Raw genomic sequence first — 27,497 nt, forward strand, 5'->3', positions numbered from 1 at the left:
AACATCCTTGATGATGATCCGAAGACGCACTATTACAATTTTGATTCTCGAGTATCTGTAGATGCAGAGGGGGCCTGCGGATCTGTGGTGGGGACCTCTGTTTCAGTAGCATGACAACCTGCGAGCGATGTCGAGAACTTTATGGCAGAACAGTTTAATGAGAACTAATACCCTACAACCTCGGTCCCTTTGCAACATTCAATCAACTTTCTTTCCTTATCTTTTCTTTGAAGTCATTTTTGAACTATATTTAATTTTAAAATGCAGTAGTCCTTCTTTCTCGTGATTCTATTATCCATCGCATAGTCAAAAGTAAGGGATCATTCATACTAGAAGCAAAGAATTCGCGTATGCTGATTGGGAGATGCGAACGAGAACCTTATTGGGGAAATATATTTTTCTTACGAAAAATTTGTCACAGGTTTTCGGTTGCATCTCCGAATTCACAAACGTGTTTTTTAAGCATCTGATTATTGAGTGGATGAATAATAAATGAAATTTCTTTAAAATGACAAAATAGATTTTGTCATTTTAAAGAAATTTCATTCATTATTGAATTTTGACGACTGTTAGCTGCTGTTTAAGTAGAGCAGAAATAAGTAGCTCAAGGTAGTCTAACTAAGCGAATATCATATCAAAACAAATAATTAAAAGTTCTGTTCTGAACTTGCATTTTGGTTTTTGTTCCATGAGTTCTATTTCATTTTAGATGGTGGGTCTCTGTATTTTTACATGTCATGGAATTTTTTAGTTTATTAATTATCTTTTCCTCTTTTTTCTGTTTTCTCTTCTGTGGTTCTTTGGCTGCTTTACGGCCCCGAGGTGTCTCATTACCAAGTATGACTTTGATTTCATTTTCTGATCTTGATGCTTTATTTATTTTGTTCATATTACAGATATCTGTTTGAATGATTTTTTTAAAAATAATTTTTACTATTGCTCTTATTATTACATTTTCTTTTTGTGCAGCTTTAGTGCAGTGTAAATAAAGTCCTATGACTAAAGTACTATTACTACCTTTTTGTGCCCAATTTACTGATATAATTCCGAAGAAAATGGGCACGTATCTGCGTAATATTTATTTTATTTTGTGAAGAGTAAGTTAAAACGTTCAATAAACTGAATATTTTTAAAACTACAGTTGTTCAATAAGGTACAGTGCATTCAACTATTTCTGTTAATGGTCTACAAATGTTACATTGAAACAAAAACATTTTTTTCTGACAGCACATATATTATGGCCTTTCAAAATGTTAAAAAAGAAGATTTGAGACCAATTTGGCTGAGATAGTATTTGGGAAATATTCATATAGGCATGCAAGTGCTGCAATGCAGATACTCACTGTGGTTTCATTCTAACTTCTTGCATGAGTTGAATGAAATTATTATTTTTTAATTTTATTTAAAACACAATGACTTAATAATCTTTTACTCATATGGCTGTTTGATATTCTTCTATTTTAGCTGATTATACATATGAAAATTTAAATTTTCAGTTTGTAGCCAAAGTCTGTTAGAACTTAGTATCCACTTTTTCCTCAAACCAATGATATGGATTGGTCCTTTTCATTTAAAAGCCATTGTTTACTAATTTTTTTCTTTTATTATTTAAAAAAAAATAGTGCTTTCTAATATTGTATTAAAATTGCCAAAATATATCAGTGCAAAAGCTATATCATTACAATAGTGTGATTAACAGAGTAATATTGTTTTGACTATATTTAGACAATATTTGAAAACACCATTTTTGCAGATATAATTGTGAGAAATGGTGGTGAGATTATATAATTTCATTGTTAATTGTTTTTATTTTTGCATTAATAATTTTTTCTCCTTTAAATTTAATTCCTTTTCTTTTTGATTCGTTACTTGATTTCTGTATCTTACATTATGCATTCTTTATTCTTGTAGCTGATGCACAGTTTATAAAACTAGATAAATCTTAAATTCTTAATTTTTCTCAGAAATTTTCTTTTTTTTTTCATTCTTTATTGTCCCTTATTCAAGCACAATAACATATAAAAAAAAATCAATCTGGAAAAGTCAGAATTTTTTTTTTTTGAATGTTTGTGGTCAGCCTGAATAAGAATTTAAAAAAAAAATTGATATGAATGAAAGAAAATATAAAAACCAGCAAGATTTTAATTCATAGTCTATGGATGCAAAGATTAGCTACTGAGTAACATTGATTAAGTTATTCAAAGTCACATTATTATTTACCATTTAACTTGTATGAGTTGAGCAAGTCTCTTTTTCCCTAATTATAAACTAGTTTTCATTATATTTTGAAATCAAAAAATTTTTATCTTTCAGGAAAAGTGTTTTATGATCCGTCTCAACATTTTCATTGTTTGGATGGCTCTGGAATATTTTCCTTTCATTATATTAATGATGATTTCTGTGATTGTGAAGATGGATCTGATGAGCCAGGTTTATTATCTCTCCTATTAATTCATTATTTGCAATTTTGAAAGTATATTCATATATCAATTTATAGTTGAAGCTATCACATTTCCACTGTGGTGTTGCGGTCTGAAATGCAAAGTCCGAATTACGAATCTCTGACGTTGGACTATGTCGCTCGCAGCCGATAATTGACGTAAACCTCATACCTGAATGGAGATATGCGTGAAGGGCGAAATCAGCAAAATGCCCACAGTATGTTTTGGATATAACTTGGCCGCATCCTCACAGCTTGCTCTCTCTCCCCGTCGGTTCTAGCTAGCAATCCGGCATGTTCTCGCCGGTTACCTTTTCGTAGTTTTTTTCTATGCTGCCTCAATGTTAAAGTGGTTAAGTTTTATACATGTTAAAATGTTTTAGTTAAATTTACAAGTTTCCTAAATGTTAATAAAGATAGTTATATATTTAAAATTAGTGTTATTCATGAAGAAACCTATAACCCGTTCTCGGAAACATTTTCATGTGGAACGCCTTCCTAGAGTTATATTTCTTTTTAGAGTTTAAGTGGGGACTCTAACAAAGATACCAATCAACCCCACACCACTATCAAACATCTACATTACTGGTGTTATAATTAAATGTGTATTTATATTTAAAATTTTGGTTACTAATTGCAAAGTTGAGATCTTTGCTATGAATGAAAAAATTGTCTGTGACATCAGTACCTATTTTACTCACCAAAAAAATAATTTTATTTTACAACTCAGGTTTACAAAATATGAAATTACCTTTTACACTTTTATTGATTATTATTACAATTCTCATTATAATTTTTATCAAAATACTAAAAATTGTATTTAATAAAATGTAAAAAGATTTTTAGATAAAAGATAATGTAAAAAGATTTTTAAAAAGATATTTAGTCGTATATACTCATATTTAGTTTAATGTTGCTATCCTTTAAGTAAATTATTTTATTTTAGTTTAAACAAAATAAAGTTCTGTTATAATAGAACTTCATTTATTAAAATTCTATTATTATTTTTAAACTGGTTCTGTTGTAATAAAATTATATAGTAGTAAAATAAGTTAGTCTATCATTATTTTATATTTACAGGTTTTGTTTCACTATTCTAGGTACATCAGCTTGTCAAAATGGAATTTTCAGTTGCCTAAATCACGGGCATTTACCTGTAAGTCTCCCATCATCCAGGGTAAATGATGGAATTTGTGGTAATGAGATGATATTTATTAACTCATATCAAAATAATGTAAAATAAAAGTGAAGATATTTTTTTCACTTTTATTAAATTTTTTACTAAATGTTTCATTAAAGTTTATTCTTGTTTACTAGAAATTATAAACATTTCATTCTACCTTTACTATTATTGCTTTTAGAAAGTTAAAAATTAATTTAGTTAGATTTTTAAAAGGTAATTAAGTTTTACAATTGTTTAAGTGAGGTTATTGTAAAGGTTGTTTTTAATATTTTCTAATAAGTATTGATGATGTACGACATTTATTACACTCTTTTATCATATCATCTTTATTTAAAAGTTAAAGAAAATTATCATTAGAAATTAAATAATGAATATAAAATATGAATCAGGAAAGGAAATGATATTGATTATTCTTCATTGAGCCTTGACTCTGACTCTATATGATGTTGCAAAGAAGAATTTCAACTTTTTATCTCCTGAGGTTTGTTTTAAAAGAAGGTTGTTTCTTGAAGAGTTGATACTTTTAATTCTATAGTTTTGATTAATCTTGCATGTCAGATTTACAAAATGATTCTTAAGCTGATTCTTTTTATTTTATGGTCTTGATTCATCACCTACATCACATTTAGAAATTTGTTTTTGAAATCTTTTTTGTTTTATTCTGTAGTTCTGCTTTATCTTGTTAATCACTTAAAAATATTGACTCTTGATGAGTTGATACTTTTAATCCTATAGTTTTGTTTCACTTTGTATCTTACATTTAAAGATTGGTTCTTGAAGTGTTGATATTTTTAATCGTATAGTTTTGATTCACCTTGTATGTCTCATTTAAATATTGATTCTTGCAAAATTGTTTTTTTTTATTGTTATTGTTTTGACTCACATATCAAAATCAAATATTTATTCTGGAAGAATCTTTTCTTTTACCTTTATCGATCTAATTAATCCTATAAATCTCATTCAAATTTTACTCAGAGTTATATTAATGATAATAAACATCCCCCAAGTTATTTTTTACAACTGTTTAATTATTTTAATATTTTCCAGATTGTTGTGATGCTAGCGATGAATATAGAAGTGATAGTCTATGACAACCTCGCCACCCAGGCACCCGCAATTGATTGTTTGTTTACAATCAATGCCCGTGNCTAGTCAGCTTCTTCAACAAATATATATCTAATTTCCCCTATCGGGAAGTCGTTGTATTACATCACGCAACTCGCGCAACTTATTTGAGAAGGAGAGGAAAAATGAGATTTTATTTGCATATTAACAACAATATTAATGATAATAAACATCCAGCAAGTTATTTTTTACAACTGTTTAATTATTTTAATACTTTCCAGATTGCTGTGATGCTAGCGATGAATATAGAAGTGATGCTGACTGTCTCAATAACTGCAAGTAATCACATTTTTTCTATCACTATTTATTTATAATAAATGCATTTAATTTTATACTAAACAAATATTTTAATTTAATATTATTTAAATGTTGGAATATTGTTGAACTATTGAATACTACTAAAATATTACTTAAGATTTCCAAATACTTTATGCTATTTGTATCTCAGTTTATTTTATGTTAGAATACATACAATAATTGTTGTAATTAAAGGTCCGTTTTATGTGTGTTAGCTAGTTTATGATTCTTTATTTGTTCAAATTATTTATTAACCATTTCAACATCTGACTGCTGTATTCTTTAATAACTCTTGAAGTAGGATAGAATTTAATTCATACTGTACAAGTTCTTTTCTGTTCCCCCTTTTTTTTAAAAATGCTATTTGGTGTATTAGGATTTTACTTCTTTTTTTACAAGTTTTTAGTAAATTGCAGAGTAAAGAGAACAACTTTTTGCATTTTATATACTAATGATGTAAAAAAAAAAAGTAGCACTCATGGCGTGTAGTAAAAGTAGCAAACATAAAGTGTTAATCTAAAAAATAGCAAAATTGTAGCAGTAATAATGAGTTCTGAAATAAATTAAGCACTAAAAATTTTAAGCAATTTAAAATGAAATTTTTTGTTGTTTAGACAAAAGAAAATAAATCATGTTTTTTTCCTTAAAATAACCTATGCTTTTGTAAATATAATAAAATAAAACCATTGTTTTTAGTTTTACAAAAGACTAAAATTTATTTTAATCCTATTTATCTTTATATGCAACACATATTTTTATTGATACTAGTTTAAAACTACAGAATATTCTGTATTACAACATGGCTCTATATCTCCCCTTAATATTGACCTATAATATTCAAACTGAACCATGTATTATATTACCGGATAGTACTAGTGTACGCTACCAGAGGAAATAATTATAGGCCTAATAAGGAGGCCACAATGTAGCCCTATAGGCTACTATGTAAGTAAATAGCGTGAAAATGAGGAAATTCAAAGTTCAGTGTTTTGTTTTACAACATAGCCCTAGATCTCCCCTTAATATTGACCCATAATTGCACTTTTTTATAAGGAGAACATTGGAACCAAGAAAATAAGTTCATTAAGTCAAGGTGCTCATTAAGCCTAAAGTAATGAAAAATAAAAGCTCTTATTTACAAGAATATACTGGAAAAATTTTGAAAATTGGCTTATTTCGTATAAATTTTTATTTATACATATTATGCACATATTATATGATTATATTAACATTTAATTTTGCGTGTTTGTGGTTAAACTTTTGCAGTTAATTTATATACAGCACATACAGTGCAGTATTATTACTCTTGACTATTGATTAAAAAATAGTTTGCTGATTCTTTAAAAACTCCTTGTCTTAGGATGGGGAAGGCTAGGTACAGGGGCTTAATTGTTTCTTTCTTCACCAATGTCAGATTGTGTGTTTTAAAACATTTGGTCAGGAACATGCATGCAGACACAAGAGCATCAGTAGGTATAGAATCTACTCAATGGTATGCATAGCAATGTTATCTGTTAGTCATTGAATTATGTGATTCATGTTAAGAAATATGAAGTTGTTTATATACATTTAATTTTTAAACAAATTGAACTAATGGACATTTTTCAAACCTCTTAGAAAGGAAGCAAATTCTATGAATAGTTAAATATTTTGTATCTTACAGCTACAATAAAATAATTTTCAAAAACTTTAGGGAAAATTCTTTGCTAAATCCAAGTTATGTATATAGTGACACAATTTCATATAGGCTATTTAACTCAAAAACTATAATAATTTATTAAAACTGCTCTTGTTAAACCAGAGCTTGTTATAAAAGAGTTCGCCTGTAAACTTTGAATTTAAGAGCTATGCTTTATCATAAATCCTTGTAATCAATCACAAATATAATACTTTTAAACAGGTTTGGTATAATGTAAAACAAATTTTTTGATTTTAATTTTGTTTCAAAGTTTTGAAATAAGATGTTAATTGTATGTAATTGATTTTTAACTTTTTTCAGTATGCTTAAATTGTTTTGTATTCCTGTTTTATTATAGAGAGCTTGGTGAAAAAGCATATGCAGCTGCAAAAGTAGTATATGATGAGTTTGAAAAAGGCCAAACTCTGAGAAATCAGTACATAAAATTAGGGAAGGAGAAAAAAGAAGAGTATCAGGTAAATATGAAGAATTATTCAATTTATTATTAGTATTTTTATTTTATAAATGTACATTCCAAAATCGATTTGTTAATTTATCTTCTGAACCTAAAACCTACTAATGTATGTTTACAGTTGCATTAATTTTTTCTTGTTTGTATTGATATTATTCAGTAGCTGTACTACTTAGTTTAATTTTTTTTTAAAACCAGATTTAGTTTTTATGCATTAATAATTATTTATTGTGTTTCAAAATGACTATTGTAATAAATATTTTTAAATAACTTCCTGGAGAAAACCTACAAATGTGCAGTAATCAAAACATAATCATTATTGCAGTGTGGCTCATTTTAATTTTTGTAACTATGTATGGGCAAGTTATATTTAATTCATTTCAGTAAGAAAAGGAAGATATAGAATAAAGACATAGTCCAAATCGTCAAAGCTGGGCTCCCATGGGCCAGGGGAAATCTGCAATAGTGAAGGAATTTTATTTTGACTCTGAAAAGCTGAAAATTGTCAGGAAAAGTTAAATTTTTTTAGAAAAACCTGGGAAATTCTTACATCATACCTGGAAAATAACTAGTCTAAGAATTTTAAGTAACGGTAATCAGTTATTGAGATTTGATTTAAATAATTCTAAAATCTATTACAACTATTTGTTTAAAAAATTTAACATTTTGGTGAAACTTTCCATGTTTCTTTCCTCATTCATTATATTTTGCTCGCAAAATATCATATTTGAGATTCAAATAAAGATAGGGTAGAGATAAAATATGGTCTGGATTTACATTGAAATTTTCCCAAAATACCTGGAAAAGTCAGGGAAATTTTGTTTTTTGGAATTAAGTAGTAACCTTGCATAGTGATAAAGACTTAATCCCAATTTTATTGCATTGCTGTTCATTTTAATTTTATCTAACTATTCAGGTACAATTTGTTATATTTAATATATTTCAAAAAATCAAATTGTTATAAATCTATTTTCATAAGTTTCGACAGAAAAGCTGGGAGCAATATAATAATAAGCCACATTTTCAAATTGTTCAGAAGAGTATTTAATGTTGAAAAACACTAACTACTTATACATGATTAGAATGGGTGTGTATCGTTTTTGACAAGTGCTTGAAGGTGCTTATTTTTTATTTTATTTTTTAAAAGCCCTTAACGGTACTTTTTTCATTGAGTGTTTTTAAAAAGTGCTTAATTTTCCCTTTTCCAAAATAAGATATTTTTGTTTAGCATGCCGATTTTTGCCTGAAATTATGCAAAAAGCGTGGTTTTCATATTGTTCTATTCAACCTTTTCACAATTCATTCGACTGCAATCCATTTCGGCGTATCGTAGGTCTGTAACAGATGTAAGCGCCAATCACTTTAAATGTTTGATGAAATACTTGTAGGTTCACATGGTGGGCTGAGCTGGTGGGAAGGATTCTTGTTCTCTTATGTGCAACTTTCCTGTATTTTGCAAGAAATTCTCAATTTCTGGCTTCATTTTTCACCCTCTGAAATAGTGCCAAAAAAATCTCTTAAATGCTTGCTGATCATGCAAACCAAATTAATATTTCCAATTTTTTTCCCTAATAGCAAAAGAAAATTTTATTTTTCTTCTTTAATTTCGGCAGTGGTGAAGCGTTATCTTCGTCACCGGCAAGCTTATGGTCTTTTTGTGCTCTCCTAATTATAGATTAGTACTTGAACTTGATTTGGGGATCCTTGACTAATTATTTGATTTCATCTGTGTTTCAGAGCAGTAAAAGAATCACAATGCTTCATCTCCTCAAAATTTCCATATTCCTTTTATTCATTTAATTTAATAAAGATAAGAATTAATTGAGATTTTTACTTGAGGGGCCGTCCATCAATGGCATAAAAAATGTAAACTATATTTGTACTTCATTTTTTTTTTTGCATATTACTTTTTATGATTGTATTATTACTTTTAAAACTTTCAGTACTCTTAAGTAGTTTCATGAAAAAACTCAATAATATTTAGAGGCAAGATTTAAAAAAAGTTTAAAGTTAGGGACTTTTACTTTTTTAAATGCAGCAAAAACTCTTATGTTATTCAGATTTGTCTTTCCAAGAAATTTTAATTCATTTCTTAATGATTTGATTTGAAAAAAATGAAATAAAAAATTTAATTATCTCAGATTTGTTAATTATGAATATAAGGACCATATAATAATTTACTTCTGGCAAAAATGTTAGGCTTCAATACTCATTGTATTTACGTTTCAAAATAATATAATTTTTTTTGATCATTTCATTAAAAAAATACTGAACCAAGTAACAAATTTTAATAAAAAATTATTAGGGCCATTTACCGATTGATGTTTGTAATATGAATTTATTAAAGTTTTCTTAATTCTTTACATATCTTTATAAATTCGGTATGATAAGTAATATTAATTTTGTTATTGTTTTGTTGAATATTCTTTTTTTTATAGCTTTTATTTAAATATAAAAAATGTACACAGTAACTTTTTTAAATAATAGTTAAATTAATTATGATTTTGAATTAATTTTTTTTACATAATTTAGTAAATTAATTATTAATTTAAAAATTAGATCTAGCCACTCAATATTTAATATATTTATAATAAATAAATTGTGCATAAATTTTTTTTATGGTGATTAATATAATCAAGAAAAGAGTTCTTTGTCAGAAACTTGATATTTTATCATGATCATGTAAAAATTTTAAAATTATTTTGCATTTTGTTAAGATATATATATGAAGAACTTTCATCAATCGGCAGAAAAAGTTTTTATTATTGCACATATCCTAATTAGGATATTTTTTTAAAGTGCTTAAAAGGTGCTTATTTTTTGTTGAAAAATTTGGCTGCACACCCTGTCAGATGTTTACATGTACTGTGAGTTAATGAGTTATTGTTAAACAACTATCTGGAAATAATACTGAAGAACAGTGTGATGCAAAAATGTCTTTGGAAGAAGTATAGCAGAGTGTGTCACCATATCATTCCAATTTTTTATATTAAAGAAAACATATATTTAAATTTTCATCTATTTAACTAAATATTTTGTTCTCAAAAGAAGCTATCAGTTTTTGAATTGAAATTAATGAAATATGAAACTGAATATGAAGAATTTAAAAATTAATAAAATAATTATATTAATGAGAGAATGCCAAACTTTTTATCTTAATAGTAATAATACTAATTACTAAACAATTGCCTTATTGTGATATTAATCCTTTTTTGAAAAAAATTTGTTTGTTCTGTAAAAGTATTATGTTTTCTTGTTGAATTTAATAATTCTTATTTTCAAAATATTTGTTTTTTAATTTTACATTACTTTGAAATAAGTTTCTGTTAATAAGTAATAGTTTCTCCACAAAAATTTTAAATGTAAATGTTAAAGTTTGTCATTGCATTAAATTTTTTTTAAATACCAAATTATCTACTAAAAATAATTAACCTTTAAAAAAATAATAATGTAAGTTTTTTTTTTTAACTATTTCCTTAGTTGAAAAAAAAATGTAGAATAATATCAATAAATTGTGAATGCAGTACTCTAGACTCAAGCTTTAGCTTTATCTATATTTTCCTTTTTAAATATTTACTTTTTGTTTTCAAATTCTTTTCTGCCAATTAAATATAACTGCTTTTAATACTTATTAACCAAATTCTTCTTTTTCCTTTCATTTAAATATCAGGCTCTGTTAGAAGAATTGTTCAAGCAAGAACAAGAAGCTTTAAAAGTTAAAAATGAAAAGCAAGGTATTGTATGCAACACAATATTTAATTGTAGAGTGAAAGAATTAGTCCCTTTTTTTAAAAGAAAAAAAAAATCTTGGTTTGCTATGAATAAAGAATATTACTTTATTTTGCCGCATCTATCTTCTTCTAGTAAGCTCCTTCAATGAGGAATGTAAAATGTCTTCTTAAAGAATTCAAAAATCTTTGCTGGACTTTAACTTTTTTCATAATTACCATAAAAGCTTTTTTTCTATATGGCCTCTTCTGTACAGTTAAAAAACTTTAAAAAGTAATTTTATAAGTATTAAAATATGTGTACGTGTTTTCTCTCATACATAATTTATACCTAAAAATATCGTAAAATTATATTCTTATATCAGTAAGAAGGCCTCATAAAATTATTTCCCAAATTTGAGTTCTTTTTTTAAATGAGGGGGAAATGGACGTATTCTCATCCCAGCAACTACAAATTAGGAAATATGCACACTTAATCAATTATATTTGTTTAATTTTTTTAAGTAAAGAAAGCATTGTTCCCACAGGTGGAAACATTGAAATGTCGAAGAATTTAGAAAGTTGCAATTTCTTACAAAATTCCTATATTATACCTGGAAAATAACCACTCTTAGAATTGTCAGTAACAGTAATCAGTTATTGAGATTAGAGTTAAATAATTCTAACATTTATTGCAATTAATATATAAAATTCTACTTTCAAATTTTTCTAAGGTAAACCAATTTAACAATCAAAATTTTCTTTAAATTTTTTTTAAATGTAATATAAGCTACCGAAAAGTTGATTGCCATTGCAAAAATTTTAATGATATCCGGTGACATATATATATACACACACAAGTTGAATACTTGAGGATAAAAAAAAAGTAAATAATCAGTATCGGTAAGTTGTTCTTAATCATCACAACCAAATCATGTACGAAATTGAAAGGTGTGTACTGTCACATTTAATAAAGCTTAAAGATAAAGAATTAAAAATTTTTAAAATTATTTTTATTTGAATGACTTACTGGTTATTTGAATGACTTACATTATACAGTAAAACAAAACACGTTTTTAGAGGTTTAACTCATCTTTCCCTTCTGGATTCATCTTTTCCTTCAACTCAACTTTCCCATCTGGAAACTGTAAAAACCTATTGCCATACTACCTATATTAACAGGGTGCGTAGCGTTTTTAAAAAGTGCTTAAAGGTGCTTATTTTTTATTTATGTTTTTAAAAGCCCTTAAAAGTGCTTTTTTTATTTGGAGTTTGTAAAAAGTGCTTAATTTTCTATCTTTTAAAAAGAGATTTTTTTCTTTGCCGTGTTGATTGTCATTCTAAATTACAAAAAGTGCATGATTTTCACAATTTTCTCTGCAGTATTGATCGGAAACTAGTTTTTTTTATCATGATTATGTATAGTTTTTGAAAATGTTTTTGAATTTTATTGATTTTATGCTTATAAATTAAGAACTTTTAAAGATAGAAAAGAATAATTTTTATTACCGCACTCAGATCCGAATTATGATTTGTTTTTGGAAAGTGATTAAAATATTTCTTGAGTGCTTAAAAAGTACTTAAAAGGTGCTTATTTTTTGTTGAAAAATCTGGGTACGCACCCTGATTAAGTAACTTATTAGTATATTTTATTCCTATTAAATTACCATAATACCAGTAGTATCTGTTATCAGAATGTAAAAGGTATCATTGTCGTCAGTTATAGTTTGGCTATTTTTTGCTGTTCTTTGAAATAAATAAGTATTTATCCTCTTTTTCACTTTGCTTTTTAGTGCATAATTTATTTCTTTTTATTTTAATTACCGTTGTAAAATAACTGTTATTTAATTTTAAGGAAATACACATTTAAAGTACTTCATAAACAAAATAAATATATGTCTTCAATTAATAGAAATACTAATTCAATGATGAATTGCCTCATACGCCATCCACATTGAGTTTATCCAACATAATGAATAGAATATAATTAAGTGTTAAAGAAAGTTAAATAAACTTCTTTTTTGGTTAAATAGAGCTCTATGCTAATTAGCATAATGATATTATCTTTTAATGTGTTTGGAAAAATAGAATCGCCTGTAGTTCAATTTATAACAACTAAAGCTAAACCAATGAGAAAAATTCTTTTTTCATCAGCATCTCAACCTAATTGAAATGTTTGAATGATTTTTAGGATCAGGGCTTAAAGTTACTATTTAAACTTGCTGTCCAAATTTCAGAACGGTTTCACAAATGCTTCTGGTGTTATAATAGGGACACAAAGTAATATATAGTATATTGTGCACATATAATTTAGGGGTTTACCCCCTGTGGAAAATTTCTTGTTGCGTCTCTGCACGTAGAAAAATATTGCATTGAACTTAATTATTAGCAGTGTATTAAAATTTGCTTTCATATTTTGTATAACTTCAAGCAATTACAGTAAAATATTTTGTAGCCTGAAAAAATTGTCATATTTTGTATAAGAAATCCTTACCAAAAATCTTCATTTTAAATTACAATTCTAGGTAAAGCGAAATGTTAATTCTGTAAGGCTCTATATTATCTGTAGGCTCTATATTTATTGGCTGAAAAAACAAAAGATTATTACAACAAACTATGTGCACCAAAACTGCAATATTTTTGCTTTAAAGTTTTCTATAACTAATGACAATTGCTATTTAGAGAAACTGAACTTTAAATCAGAGAATGAAATGAATTTTAAATCAGAGTTTATTTGATCCAATGATATTTTCTTATTTTAACTATTTTATAGATGAAAAAGAAAATGCAGAGACAAGGGAGGGCTTTATTCTAAGTAGAGAAAGAGAATTCAGAAGAGGTAAGGAATATATCTAATTTCATATATTCTTTATTTAATCACTAATTGAATTACTTGATGATCATAAAAGAAATGTTCAGAGCTTTGGTTAAATAACTGGATTCAATAACTTTAATTATTTCAGATAACTAGACACAAATTTTTTGAATTTGTTTTTAAAATGATTTTTGATTAAAAAATAAAAACATATATTTTTAAACAAAATAATTTATAATTTTAAATTAATGTAGAAAAAATCCATAATTTATATCATTTACTGTTGTTTTGCTACAAAATTAACTTTTCTTCTTTTTTTTAAATAAAGAATTTAAAAAAATCTTTTTTTTTGTTTAAAGAAAGATTTTTTTCTGATTCAAAATTTTTTTTCAATGCTTGTACTTGGACAAAGTAAGTTATAAATAATATTTTTTTATTATTTATTTATATATTCCCTCACTTTTCTCAATTTTCATCCAATTTGATTCTATCATTTTCTGGCAGAGCTGCCCATTACCATGGACACTCTGTAGTGTTTTATTTTTATATTGATAGTGTTAATAAAATTTATAAATTATTCACTTTTTACATTTAATTAAAATAATTTTAATCACCACTACAAATAAATGATCCAATCATTTATGCAAATGCAAGTTGTTAAAACTAAGGTATGATTTAATCATAGTATATTTATATTTTTCTCTAAAATTGTATTTAAAATTTTTTTTAATACCAATTGGATAATTCATCTTCGGAATGAGTAAAAGTGCTAGGTGTGTTATCCAGTAACAATGGTCTAAATAAATTCCAGTTATTATTTATTCTGTTCTAAAATCAATAAAGTCTATTTAAATTATATGACTGGATCATGATTTTCTTTAATTTTAGCTCAAGAAAAGAGAATTGCAGCTGAAAAGCGATTACTTTTACAGCATCAACAGCAGGAAGAAAATGAGGGTCAAAGAGCTTTTTCTGATCTGGATGTTAATGGGGATGGCAAGTATGTGCTTCGTTTACAAATGTAACTTATATTTATTCAACTAAATTTTCATAAAAATTCATAGGCAAATATCAGTCTTTAACTTTTCTGCCAAAAATGGTAACATGGATTCATTTTTAACTTTTTAAAATGTATTATAGTGTTAAAGTTCAAATCACACTTTGCTTTTAAAGCTCTGTGAAAGGCACAAACCATTTTTTTTATTTACCAAATTGCATAGCTAGTTGTATGATAACAATTCTTATCTTATAACTCACTCCTGTAAATACCAAATATCTGTTATACAAAAAGAACTATGTGTAATCTAGCTTATATTCGTTTTAATATATAAAAGTTTTTTATACAAAATTGTTTTACTTTTGTGCTGAAATTTCTTTTGTTTCATTTTCCCCCAAACAATTTCAGATTAACTTTGGATGAAATCAAATCCTTTAAACGATTTGATTATGATGGGGATGGAGTGGTTTCTGATAATGAAGCTCAGGTAAACAAGTTTAAATCTAATCAAATATCTGTTTAAATTTTAAATGTTTATTAATTTGATCAATAAATGATTGTTATACATTATTGATATTAAGTTGCTGCATGTGAAAAGTAAAACTTTTTTTACCCTAAATCTCTGCATTGTTTGAGGATAGGTATTTTATGTGTAGTTTACTGTTAATTATGTTTCTTTATTCAAATATAAATCTTAAAGCAATTTTACCTATACAAAAAAAGTTACAAATTTTCTAGTATTAGTTCTAATGAAAACTAAAATTAAATTTTTTTTTAAATGTTCATACAAAATGTGTTCGTTAAATGTTTAAGTACATTTAAATTAGTTTTTGATGAAATACAGACATTTTTGTCACATCAACTTTGTATTTAAACATCAGAATTAAATTATCTAAGTTTTCTTGAAAATTTCTCTTTTTTTAGTTTATAGTATTATTTAAAGATTGTATTTAAAATAGTAACTTTGAATTTACATTGAAACAATTTTTTCTGCTAATTTCTTTTCTTATAAAGTTTGTGCATTAATCCTCCTCCTCTCAAGAATCCAGTATTTCAACAAGTTTGTTTGAAATGTACTTCTCTATATACCTCTTTCTAATTAATTCTTATAGTGAGGGGTAATAATTTTTTTATACTAAATTATATTGTCAAACATTCTGAGTCCAATGCTCAGAAAATTAAATGAAAACTTGAAAAAGACAGTCCAATCCATGTTGTTTGGTATTGAACTTGTTGGAGTTTTGTTTATTGAAATTTTCAATTGTAACTGAAATCATTGTTTGCAAATATCAATTTTATTCTCAAATAGTATATCTTGTTCACCACATAAAGCTAAGTGCAATAGTGGTTAAAATTTGTGAAAATACTTCTGTTTATACCAGTTTTGATTTATTTATTGTGCTTAAGATTAAAAATCACTCCATTACATATCCTTATTTCTACTGTCACTGTTTACAATAAGACTTGTGCCATTTACTATTCACTTTGCACACTTAACATCAGTTGAAAACATAAAAAACTGAAGATAACACTTAATTATGACAGCCTTTGCTCTTTATCTGTGTTGTGATATTAATTTCCTTAGATCAGTTATTAAAGGCTCACAACCTTTTAGAATTTATAAAATATGAAAAAATCTTTTGAATAATAAAATTATGTACAAATTTGGTTACAATCTCAAATATAACTTCTTAGAATATTAACCCTTTCGCTCCGACTGTCACCTTTACATGCCAGCAAGAAACGCACTCACTTCCTGGCCGTCATGCCAGCGTGCCAGAGCGTTTTCTCGTTAACCCCCGGCCGTCACTCATTTGTGCCAGTGTCCTGGGACGTTATAAAAAATAAAATTTCTGCCAGAAGATGACATTGTATGTCCATATGGTTTCAGATACATGTAGATTTGACCTTCTACTCAAAATGAGAGGACTCACATACACGTGGTTTTTAAGGGGAAGGAATGGAAAAGAAAGGAATGTTTTATGACGGCTCTTTAAATTTGCATGTGGTATTTGTTTACTGTAAGCAGAGGAGGTTGTTGTTTTTTTCCGCTACAGCCTTGGGTATTTTGATCTGCGGTCCAGTTTTTACTGCAATGTTAGTGTTTTCAAATTTTTCATATGAAAAATTAATTTTAAGTCATATATTTAGTTTTCAGATATATAATGTTAAAAGTTATTAAATGGTAAGTACATAATGAAAATAAAATGTGCAAAATATATATTTAAACAGGAAATAACTTAACCCTTTCGCGACGCAAAGCGCGAAAGCGCGCTTACCGCTGAGGCCGGCAGTCTCTCTAGCGTGTGTCTCCCCAGGGCCGGAGGGTTTTTCGATGTTAAGCCTAATTCCATGAAATTACCGAAATATCAGCGCGTTGTTTAATATTGTTCTGTAGAGTATTTAAGTGACATATGCTTTATATATATTTCTATGGATACTTTATTTACTNATATTTAGTTTTCAGATATATAATGTTAAAAGTTATTAAATGGTAAGTACATAATGAATAATAATAAAATGTGCTAAATATATATTTAAACAGAAAATAACTTAAGTAAATAAAGTATCAATAGAAATATAAAGCATATGCCATTAAATACTCTACCGAACATTATTAACCCTCTGACTGCTCATCCCGCGATTTCCACGGGCAACTCACTTGTAGCAAAATCTGATCATCCCGCGATTTTTGCGGGCATGTGTTTTTCTTCCTTTATTGATGAGCGCATCCCGTTTATTCCCCGTTGCAGTATTAGACGTTTAATTTACGTTTTGACCAACAGATGTCGTTAGTTGTCCACAAAATGCTGTATTTGAAGGATCGTAGTGTAAAGCTATTTTTAAAGCGATTTCGGTCCAAAAATTGAGCAGTCAGAGGGTTAAACAATGCGTTGATATTTCAGTAATTTCATGGATTTAGGCTTAACAGCAAAAAACCTCCGGCCCTGGACAGACACTCGTGAGAGAGACTGCCGACCGCAGCAATAAGCGCAGGTTTGTCCTTCCCGTCGTGAAAGGGTTAAGCCTGTTCACACATTATTTTGTAAATGAAAGTAAAGGAATACATCATAAGTTTTCACTATTTCATTCTGGTTTTAGAATATTGTTATTATTTACAGAGTTAACAATATATAAATGGATGCATTCCAACCTATTTAAATTTGCACTTTTGTATTGAAATCAAATCTGGCCAGTTGCCCTGTATTGATTTGTAAAATAGAACGTAAGTTGAGTGGTCTAATTAAGATTACATAGCAAGACATACTTTGATGGAAAAACAGAAAAAGGTGATTAAAAAAACATATAAAATTTCCTGACCTTTTAAACTAGTCATGCCTCCTAAAATTGTATCAGTGAAAAAACTTTTTATAACGACAGCTGTGAGTTCCAAGCATTTTTAATGTTGTTACTGTTAGCAAGCGGAATAAAAATGTCTTCTTAGTCTGTACTTATGAAGAGTACCTACTGGTTCAGTGAGATCTGGGAAACCTGAACCAGTCAAATTTAATTTTAAGAAAAAGTTTGGGAAGAATACATTTTTTCCCTAAAACTTGCAAAGATCTTGTAACAATTAATAACAATAATAAGTAACAATAAATAGCAAGTAATAGTAACAGTAACAAGTATATAGTAAATAGTAACAAGAGTAGTAATAAATAGCCAATAAGGTTCAATGTAAATAAGGCTTACATCTATTGCTATTATTTTTGTAAGAATACCATTAAAGCATGGTTGAATTTTCTTAGTTTATTGTAATTGGAATATTGATTTATCTACAACTTGAATACAATTCCTTGTTTGAAATTGTTTCTTTTATAATCTTAATTGAAATTCAGTAATACTGTTTACTAGGGTGGTAGTAATTGTTAAAAAAATCGAGTTTCCTGTATAAATCTATTTTGGTCTTATTATAAGTAAACTGATAGCTATATAACTCTATTTTATAAACTATAACTATATTATGAAATATTTTTGTAAACTATATTAAACTAAATTCCCTTGATTTTGTACAGTTTCCTGGTTCTAATTTAAGATATTGCTTTCGTCTATCATTTATGTACTTGTGATTATAAAATCTATAAGTTCCACCTTTGCCTTATAAATAAATTTTTATACAAAATTTAATCTGCAACATATTTTCTATCAAAAAGTAATTTTTGTTCTGAAGAAATATTCTAGTATGTAGTGAAAATGAGGTCTGAAATTGTGGTTATTCTCAGAAAACCTGGAAAAGTCAGAGTTTTTATCATTTAAATTAAGCAGGAACCCTGCTTATGCGAACTGGTTTGGAGATCCTCTAAGTAAAAAACAAAAAGTCACTTGTTTTCACTTACAGCAACAACATCGTCTGCTTTACTGGAAGTTTTTCGTAACAAAATAATAACTTACATTTTTAAAAAGTTGTTCTAAAATCTACTTCTATTGGTAATTCAATGTCTGTCATTTGTTTAATTGTTTGTAAATAATTAAATTCATGTTTTTGTAGTTTTACATGCATAAAAAAGATGAAGTAACCCTGGAGGACTTCTTATCAAGTGGTTGGAAAATTATGAAGCCTGCATTTACAATGGAAGAAGTTTGTTGATTTTTTTTTTAAATATTTGCTAACTTTAATTTTGATAAATGTCTCTAAATAGGCAAGTGTAAAACAATATGGATAATGCTACAAATTTAAATTATAGAAATGTGACTTTTTTATTTATTTTACTTTTATTCTCATTGAACTACGAATCACAATTTGTCTTTACAAATCATGATTCATGTATTCCATTTTTTTTCAGAACAAATAAAAGAGACCAAAAATATATGGAGAAATCCTGCTTACAAATTTGTTGTAATTAATCACGACTTATTGTCATTTTAATTTATAATCTATTGTTTGACATTCATAGAAAAATACTGTCAGTTTTGCCATTATAATTGAATCAAGCATTTGTTATGCAATTGTTTGTAAAAAAAGAAAAAAAATCAGAACTGCTCGTATTTTTTCAAGTATTGTGTGAAAATTGTATAGTTATGGTAATTACTATAACCCAACATTTATTAATATAACATCTTTTCAGTTATCCCGAATTGCACTTAATTTTTTAAACATTTGTTTGTTGTTCTAATCTATTTTTCAATAATTCAGAATTGAATTTTTTCAAACATTTGTTAATAATTGTATAGTTATGGTTATTAGAATGAATTAAACATAGACATTTGTTATTATAACCTATTTTTTAGTTATTCAGAACTACACTTTTTCAAACATTTGTTATTAACTGTTTTTCAATAATTCGGAGCTGCTCTTGCTTTTTATAAAAATTTTGTTACAAAATTTATTGTTTTTGTTATTATATTTTAATCAATCATTTTTTATTAAAACTATATTCAGTAATTTATAAATACACTTAAATTTTAAATCATTTTCATACTAAATTTCAATTTTAAATATTTTTAAGTTAACGGCAATCATGTAAAGTGAACAATTTCATTTAAAAATCATTATTTTTTCAATGATGTAAATCTGATCTAAAAATGTATGTTTTAAGCTTTATGTTAATTAATTAATAGTTTTTTAAGCAAAACAAAAGTTTGATATTTTTACTGTTACTTTGTTTTAACTGTACATTTTTAGACGCATTAAGTTTTTAGATATAAAGCTACTTGTTTTGAATTTGTAATATTATCTTCAGAAAAATATTAAATAATATTGTTACATATGAGATGAATATACTTAAATGCATTAATTTTTTATTATTCTTTAGCTTGAAGCTCCAATTCAAGATACTTCTACTGAAATTGATCAGGTATATTGGTTTCTTTTTTCCTCCACCCCTTTTCTTAAGAATAATTATAATGAAATATTTATATTAATTATAGTTTCAATATAATATGAATTTTTTTAAAAATTAAATATAAGTTCTCTTTCAAAATTCTTTTTATTTTTTATTTATGATTCACTCTAACCAGTTTGATTTTCAAGTCTAGCATAATTGATGAAACCCCTCCTGAAATCGAAACAAAAGACAAAGAAAACATTTTAAGAGGTTAGTTTTCAGTATATTATGTATATATAATGTATAGGGATTATATAAAATGTATGAGGAATAAATAAAATGTATATTTAGTGTTTATAAAATCCTTATAATTCATTTAATATGCATGTATGTTGTATAAAGATTTTCTAATTTAGTTTAAATTTCTTCAATATTATTGCATTAAAATTTAAAACTGTTTACATAATACTTTAAAACTTTACATATTTTCTTAGATTTTTTTGTCACATTATAAAATTATGATTATTATTAAATTTGTATTATAGAGCATACCTTTTTTAGGTTAATACATGTTTTACAGCCTAAAGATACTCTAGTATCTCTTTTTGTTGATTTTATTTGCTTCCATTTTTTTAAAATTTTTTTTAACATAGTTTTAGAGCTGTTTGAGTTTGTTAACTTCAGTTCATGTTATTTTTAATTTCTTGCTTCAACTTTGAGTTTGTTGCAACATGGCAGCATCAGACTCTTGTGCTATTAAATTCAACTAATGTTTTAAACTCTCAAATAGGCTAATTTATGAGAATATCGCATGATTGGTATCGAATGCTTACATTGCAGAAAATATATAACCATTGCTTTTTTATTACATCAAATTTTAAATATATAAGTTTTTAAAAATTTGAAAACTTAAAAATTATTTGACTTAAATCTTCCAAATTTATTATTTTGACTTATAAAATTATATTCTTTAATATGATGTAAAAATTTGTGTATCCAAATTTTTTTAATCCCTTATTAAAAAAAATATTAAAAAACTATGAATAATTATGAAAAATTATTTTTAATTTTGAATGGAATTATCTTTTGATGAACAAATATTATAATTGAATACAAAAACTTTTGGATTCCCTTAAAAAATTCTTGAGATATGGTAAAATACGTAAAATTTAAAAACAATATTAATTATATTTTTGGGTTAGGAATCTAATTTCCCTCAAAAAATTAAGGTACATTTTTGTGTAGTATTTCATAACCTAATAATCCCTGCACTTAATAACCAAATGGAATTAATCACTCTAATCATATTTCTGCAGGCAGGTATGAAAGCATAAAAATTTAAATTCCATACATTTTATCAATAAAGTTAATTTTTTTGGAATATATATATATATATATGTATATCTATCTATCTATCTATCTATCTATCTATCTATATATATATATATATATANTATATAATGTGTTATAAAATTGCACACATCAACAAATTTCAATGTCTGATATGCTCATTAAACCCTTTTTTTTGTGTGGATAAAACAGGTATGAACTAAAATATTTCATATTTCAATTTTCTTATATTTTATTAATTTTCAACGAAAAGTTTTAACATTCAGTTCATTTTCAGATGCTGCTGATGCTAGAAAACACTATGCTGATGCAGACAAGTTATTCAGAGATATTCAAGCAGAAATTTGGTAATCTTAGTAATCAATTTAAAACATATTGAAATATTTTATTTTTCTGTTTTACTTTGAAAAAAAAAATCAATAAAACAGGGAATTATAGTTATTTAAATAAGTATGCTTTGAAAAAAACCAAAATTTTTTATTTTAGGCACCTTAAAAGAAAACTGCAATCTGATTTTGGTGAAAGTGATGAGTTCCTATTTTTAGAAAATCGATGCTATGAGTTCTCTGAAAAGCGTTACATTTACAAATTCTGTCCATTTGACAAGACAACTCAAATAGTGAAAGTCAGCAAAGACGAAACATTAATTGGGTAAAAATTAAATTTTTTTATATAAATAAATCATATTATGAATTTTCATAATTGAAAAAGCTTTTTAGAAAGATCCAACGACAAAACTTTTAAGCTCATATTTCCAAATCTTTACATTTCAAGAATTAATTATATTTTTTCTAAAAAATTAGGTTCGAGAGAGGTTTTTTATATTTAAATTTGGAATCTTGAATATTTCTTAACCCTTTAATGCAGAATTTTTAATAAATATGTTTTTCATACTTTTTTTTATTATTTTGTGTTAATTTTGGTCAAAATAAGTGAAAATATTGTATTTAGCATTTTAATAATTTATTGCTATGATATACAGCATGAAATATTGGTGTCTTTTTCTGTATTGAAGGCAAATTCTTTCAAACACAGCTCACTTCTAAATAACATCTTTTCAAATTTAAGAGAAATAGTAATTCATCAATGAAATTGTTTTAATTTACAAAATTAATTGTTTGTAAATATGAATGGAAAAAAAATTCAAATTGCTTTTTAGATTTCATATTTTAATAAAAATATTATTCGGATAATCTCATTTTTTTGATAATTATTAAACTGTTTTTTATAGTTAAAAAATACTAAAATCTATTTTTATTTGTAATTAGAGCATCAGAAAATTATATAAAAGGGGTACCAGTGTCCCATTTGTGTAATCACATTATATTAGTGGAATGACTGCATAATTATTCTGTTCCTTGCAATCGCACAGTTCCTGGGCTTATTTTCTTTAAATAAATATGGATTCAATGATACCAAGGATACCAGAGGGGATTTTTTTTTCATTTAATTTTTAACTAGTATGATTTATTTCAAATGACTGCATCTCCAATCACAGTATTTTTAAAATTGGGTTATGACTTTTTTATTGGGTGTTTCACTTTTTTTGCCTGATTTCTATGACAAGAATTAACCATTCTAAATGTGTGAAAATTTGTAGACCATACACAAATTGTACAAAAATGATTTGATTATATTATCTATTCTACTCACTTGGTTGCTTCAAAATTCTTTGGAATGTTAGTACAGTTTATTTTAATTAGTTTAATTATTATTTTTTTCCCAAAAATATAGCCACTTTCTAAATTAGTGAAGCATTTTAATTAAAAACATGAAATTTTGGCTTAAAAAAAATAATTAACCAAATTAAAATTTTTATAGGAACATTAAATTTTTTGATTGGCTTTTAGTAAGAAATGGTAATAATGGGGAGTTCAATAAATTATGACATTTTGAAACAACTAACATAAGAATAATATCAGGTTGAGTAAAAAGTTTTCCGCCAAAAAAAAAACAATCCTGTAAAATGATAAATAGATCGAAAATCAGCAAAGNGTTTATTTCGGAACTCATAGTACATAATCGTTCTGATCTGCTTACGTGATAGCTCCATTTCAAACACTTTTCTGGTGCACAAGATGATAAAGTTTTGACAAACAAATTACACAGTTGTGTAGTTCCCACTTTCAGCTTTAAAATGCAAAAGCCCATTTCAGAAAAGGTTAACTACCACGGGAATGGCTGCTGCTGGCACGGAGGTATCTCCCCTGGGCGGAAAACTTTTTACTCAACCCGATATAATTATAACTTGAGAGAAATTACTGTGTATGGTTATGAAGAAAATATTTTTGAATTTAATTTATTTTTAATTTAATATTCTTTTTAATAGCTGCTTTTATTATAGTTTAATAATGTGGAAAACATTTTTCTGTAGTTTTATGTAACTGAAAAGTTCATTTTTTAAAATTGTCTGATGTCTCATAATCTGCTTTTTTTTAGGTTGTGGGATAAATGGAGTGGTCCAGATGAAGATGTCTACCAACAAATGAAATATTCTCGAGGTGCATCTTGCTGGAACGGTCCCAATCGTTCAGCAGAGGTAAACTATTAATGTTCTATCAAAATATTTTAAACATTCATTTTATTAAAATTTTAGTAAAAATTTTCTATCTTCTAACCGAGCTGTACAAACAAAACAAAAAAAAAAACACTGAGAGGAGAAACCTGAATTTTTAATTCCACTGATTTAATGTATTATAAAATTATTTTTTTGTAGACTAGACTAAAGTAATTTTTTCTTAACCCCTTAATGATCGGTTAATTTTCAGGAAAACGGTCATAAAAGTGCCTATTTGGCCAAATACACAATTTAATTAGTGCTGACATCTAGTTTAAAGTAAATTAACTATCTACAATTACCTTAAAAATATACTGGTACTGCCATCTGGTGTGTAAAATGAGAAATAAAATGTTTTCCGAGCAGAAGAAATTAATTAGTTTTATTCTTATTGGCACGTTACTATTGAACACTCCAGCCTGGAAATTTCACGGGAGCATGAACTAGGGAACAAAACCTCAACCCATCATTTTCACGGGAGTGAGAAGGAAGGATTTAATACAAACAAATGAATAAATAAAAGAAATTGCTAAAAGGAGAAAGTTTCATTTTCAATTCAACTTACTTAATATAATATAACATTGGCTTTTTGCAGTCTAATTCTGCTCAATACAAAAGGGAGAAAAAGTGCCCAACGGAAGAAGCTTTAAATTTTGCTTCTACTCGCTTATTATAACATTACATTGGCTTTCTGCTATCTATAAGCTAATTTCTATTAAATAAATAGAAACTAACTGGCAAAAGAAGAAACCTCAATTTTTATTTCAGCTCACTCAATGTGATGTAATAGTGGCTTTTTGCAGCCCAAGCTAATTTCCACTCAATACAGACAGAAAAAAAGTGCCCAAAGAAGGAACATTTCAATTTTGTTTCAACTCACTTAATGTAATATAACATAAGCGTTTTGCAGTCTGAACTATTTTCTGAAAAATATAAACAAAAATAAATAAATAAAGAGAAATTTCCTAAAGAAAAAACCTTAAATTTTGTTTCTACTCACTTAATATAACATTGGCTTTCTCCAGCCTAAATTATCTTTTTTTCTTTAAATTGACCAAAAAATGTTAGCTTTCTGCAGCCTAAACAAATTTGTGCTCATTGCAAGCAAGGGGAAAAAATTCTCTAAGAAGAAAGCTTAATTTTTATTTAAATTCACTCAGTGTAATGTAACATTAGGTTTCTGCTGCAGTCTAAACTAGTTTCTGCCCAAAAGTGCAATATATGTACAGATATATTGTGTAAAATTAAGAGTATTTGTATGAACTTTTATAATATAAACTTCTGCAAATTTGGTGTTGTCATTTTCAACTATAATGAATGTGTTGTTGCTGTATCTTTGTTGTTGTAGTTCTTTATTTTCTAGGTCGTTCTAAAGTGTGGCATTGAGAATAAAATAACTTCTGTTATCGAAAATTCTCCCTGCACATATACCTTTGAATTTATGACTCCTGCCTCTTGTAAAGAACTTTCCCCAGAAATAAAAAATATTCTTAAGAATGATATATCTTTTCTATAGAGTTTCTGTATATAGAGAGTGATAGGTATAGGGCAAAATTAAGGGTAGCCACTAACCACAAGGCGACTAAATGTGTCAAATGGTGTTTAAAAAATTGTCTGCCAGTTGCCACCCATTCACTACTTTTTTTGTCGAAATGCACCTCATGCACTCAATGCATTTTATTATTTTTTTTAAAAATAAACGTAGAATTATTATAAATATTTTATAAAATTCTGAGAATTACTTTATTTCACACTTATTTCTTAAAACTTTTCTTCATTTTGGAAATGAAACTCGTAATGTTTACCTTATTTGGAAAAATGTTTCAAAAGAAATTCCTTACGTTATTAATATCAACTTTTTTTTTAATCATTAAACTGTTTAAGGAAGTAGCCACTGTTAAAAATGCTACAGATGGCCAGTAGCAAAATACCCTTATTTTGCCCATATATTATTAGTTTATTATAAATAAAACGTTGTAATATCTAATTATATTTAAAAATGAGCAATTTATTGGTGAAATTAAAATTGTAATGTCCTGAAATGATTCAACAATTTGTTAAAATTTTAAATATATTATGATTGTTTTCTTGCATTTTTTGCAAACTCATTTTAAATTTTTATGGCTTAAACTTTATTTTTGTTTCAATCTCTTTCTTTTTTATAAGAAAAATATTTTACTTATTTTTAATTATTTTTGTGATAAATATATTTCTATAACACTGAAACATAAGTTTACTTTATCTTCTTACTTTTCTATATCTTCTAAAACTTTATCAATTTCATGAATATTTTTATACCATTTGCATTGCATAATAATGAAGAAGGTTTATGAAAGTTCATTTATTAATTCTTTTAATTAAATTCTTATGCTCCAGTTAAATTAAATTATGACCATTCTTCTACTATTTAAAGTTATTTTGAAAATCCTTAAGTAAAAATTTTGTAGGTTTTTTAGCCTTTCTGTGTACTTCCTAATACACTATTAATACAAAAATGCTAACCTTCTATGTGCCTCTGTTTACATTATTCATAATTTAAATATTGAGTCAGTCTCTATGGCACAAGTTGAGGCAATTTACTCTAATCATGCCTGTGTTTAATTATCTGTGACAGTTTGAAATTTATAGTTGATATTTATATTGTGGAAACTCATCTAAATATTTTATAGTGGAGTATATGAGGAACCATATTTGTTCATTTATAAATATATTTTACATTTTTATGGCTAGTGTGGTCCATAAGAATAAAAAGTTTTTGTTTCATGAAATGTTTTTAATGCTTTAAAAAGTACTTATTTTTCATTTTTAGTTTTTAAATTTTCTGTTTCTTAGATCTGACAATCAATATATAACCAAAATGTTTGCATATTCTTTCAACATTTTGTGAGTTTTACTGTTTTATTTCTGGTTTTATTAAAGTTGTTCTTAATGTTTGCTTTTATTTATTTATTTATTTTGTAAAAATGTGATTATATTTAAAATTAAAGGTTGTTAAAAATTAATTTTTATTTTATTCTTGTATATGATTATAAATTTCTGTCTGGGCAAAATTTAAATTAATTAAACCAACTACTCTAAACTAAACAGAAAATCTTACAGATGGTATGTTAC

At 26.4% G+C, this 27,497-nt stretch overlaps 1 protein-coding gene across 1 annotated transcript; it reads left to right on the plus strand.

The window, feature by feature from the left end:
* The first annotated feature begins 608 nt into the window (after positions 1 to 608).
* On the plus strand, positions 609 to 26,050 carry LOC107439982 (glucosidase 2 subunit beta). The gene is made up of 16 exons (XM_043043529.2): positions 609 to 837; positions 2,314 to 2,430; positions 3,541 to 3,636; positions 4,970 to 5,027; positions 7,082 to 7,199; positions 10,866 to 10,929; positions 13,676 to 13,741; positions 14,606 to 14,717; positions 15,123 to 15,201; positions 19,204 to 19,293; positions 20,468 to 20,509; positions 20,686 to 20,749; positions 22,107 to 22,176; positions 22,316 to 22,480; positions 24,269 to 24,368; positions 25,750 to 26,050. Exons 1-16 carry the CDS (start codon positions 738 to 740, stop codon positions 25,900 to 25,902), a joined length of 1,494 nt encoding a protein of 497 aa, XP_042899463.1. The 5' UTR covers positions 609 to 737; the 3' UTR covers positions 25,903 to 26,050.
* Positions 26,051 to 27,497: the final 1,447 nt, after the last annotated feature.

This window comes from Parasteatoda tepidariorum, chromosome 10 (assembly GCF_043381705.1).
Source record: "Parasteatoda tepidariorum isolate YZ-2023 chromosome 10, CAS_Ptep_4.0, whole genome shotgun sequence".
NCBI lineage: Eukaryota > Metazoa > Arthropoda > Arachnida > Araneae > Theridiidae > Parasteatoda > Parasteatoda tepidariorum.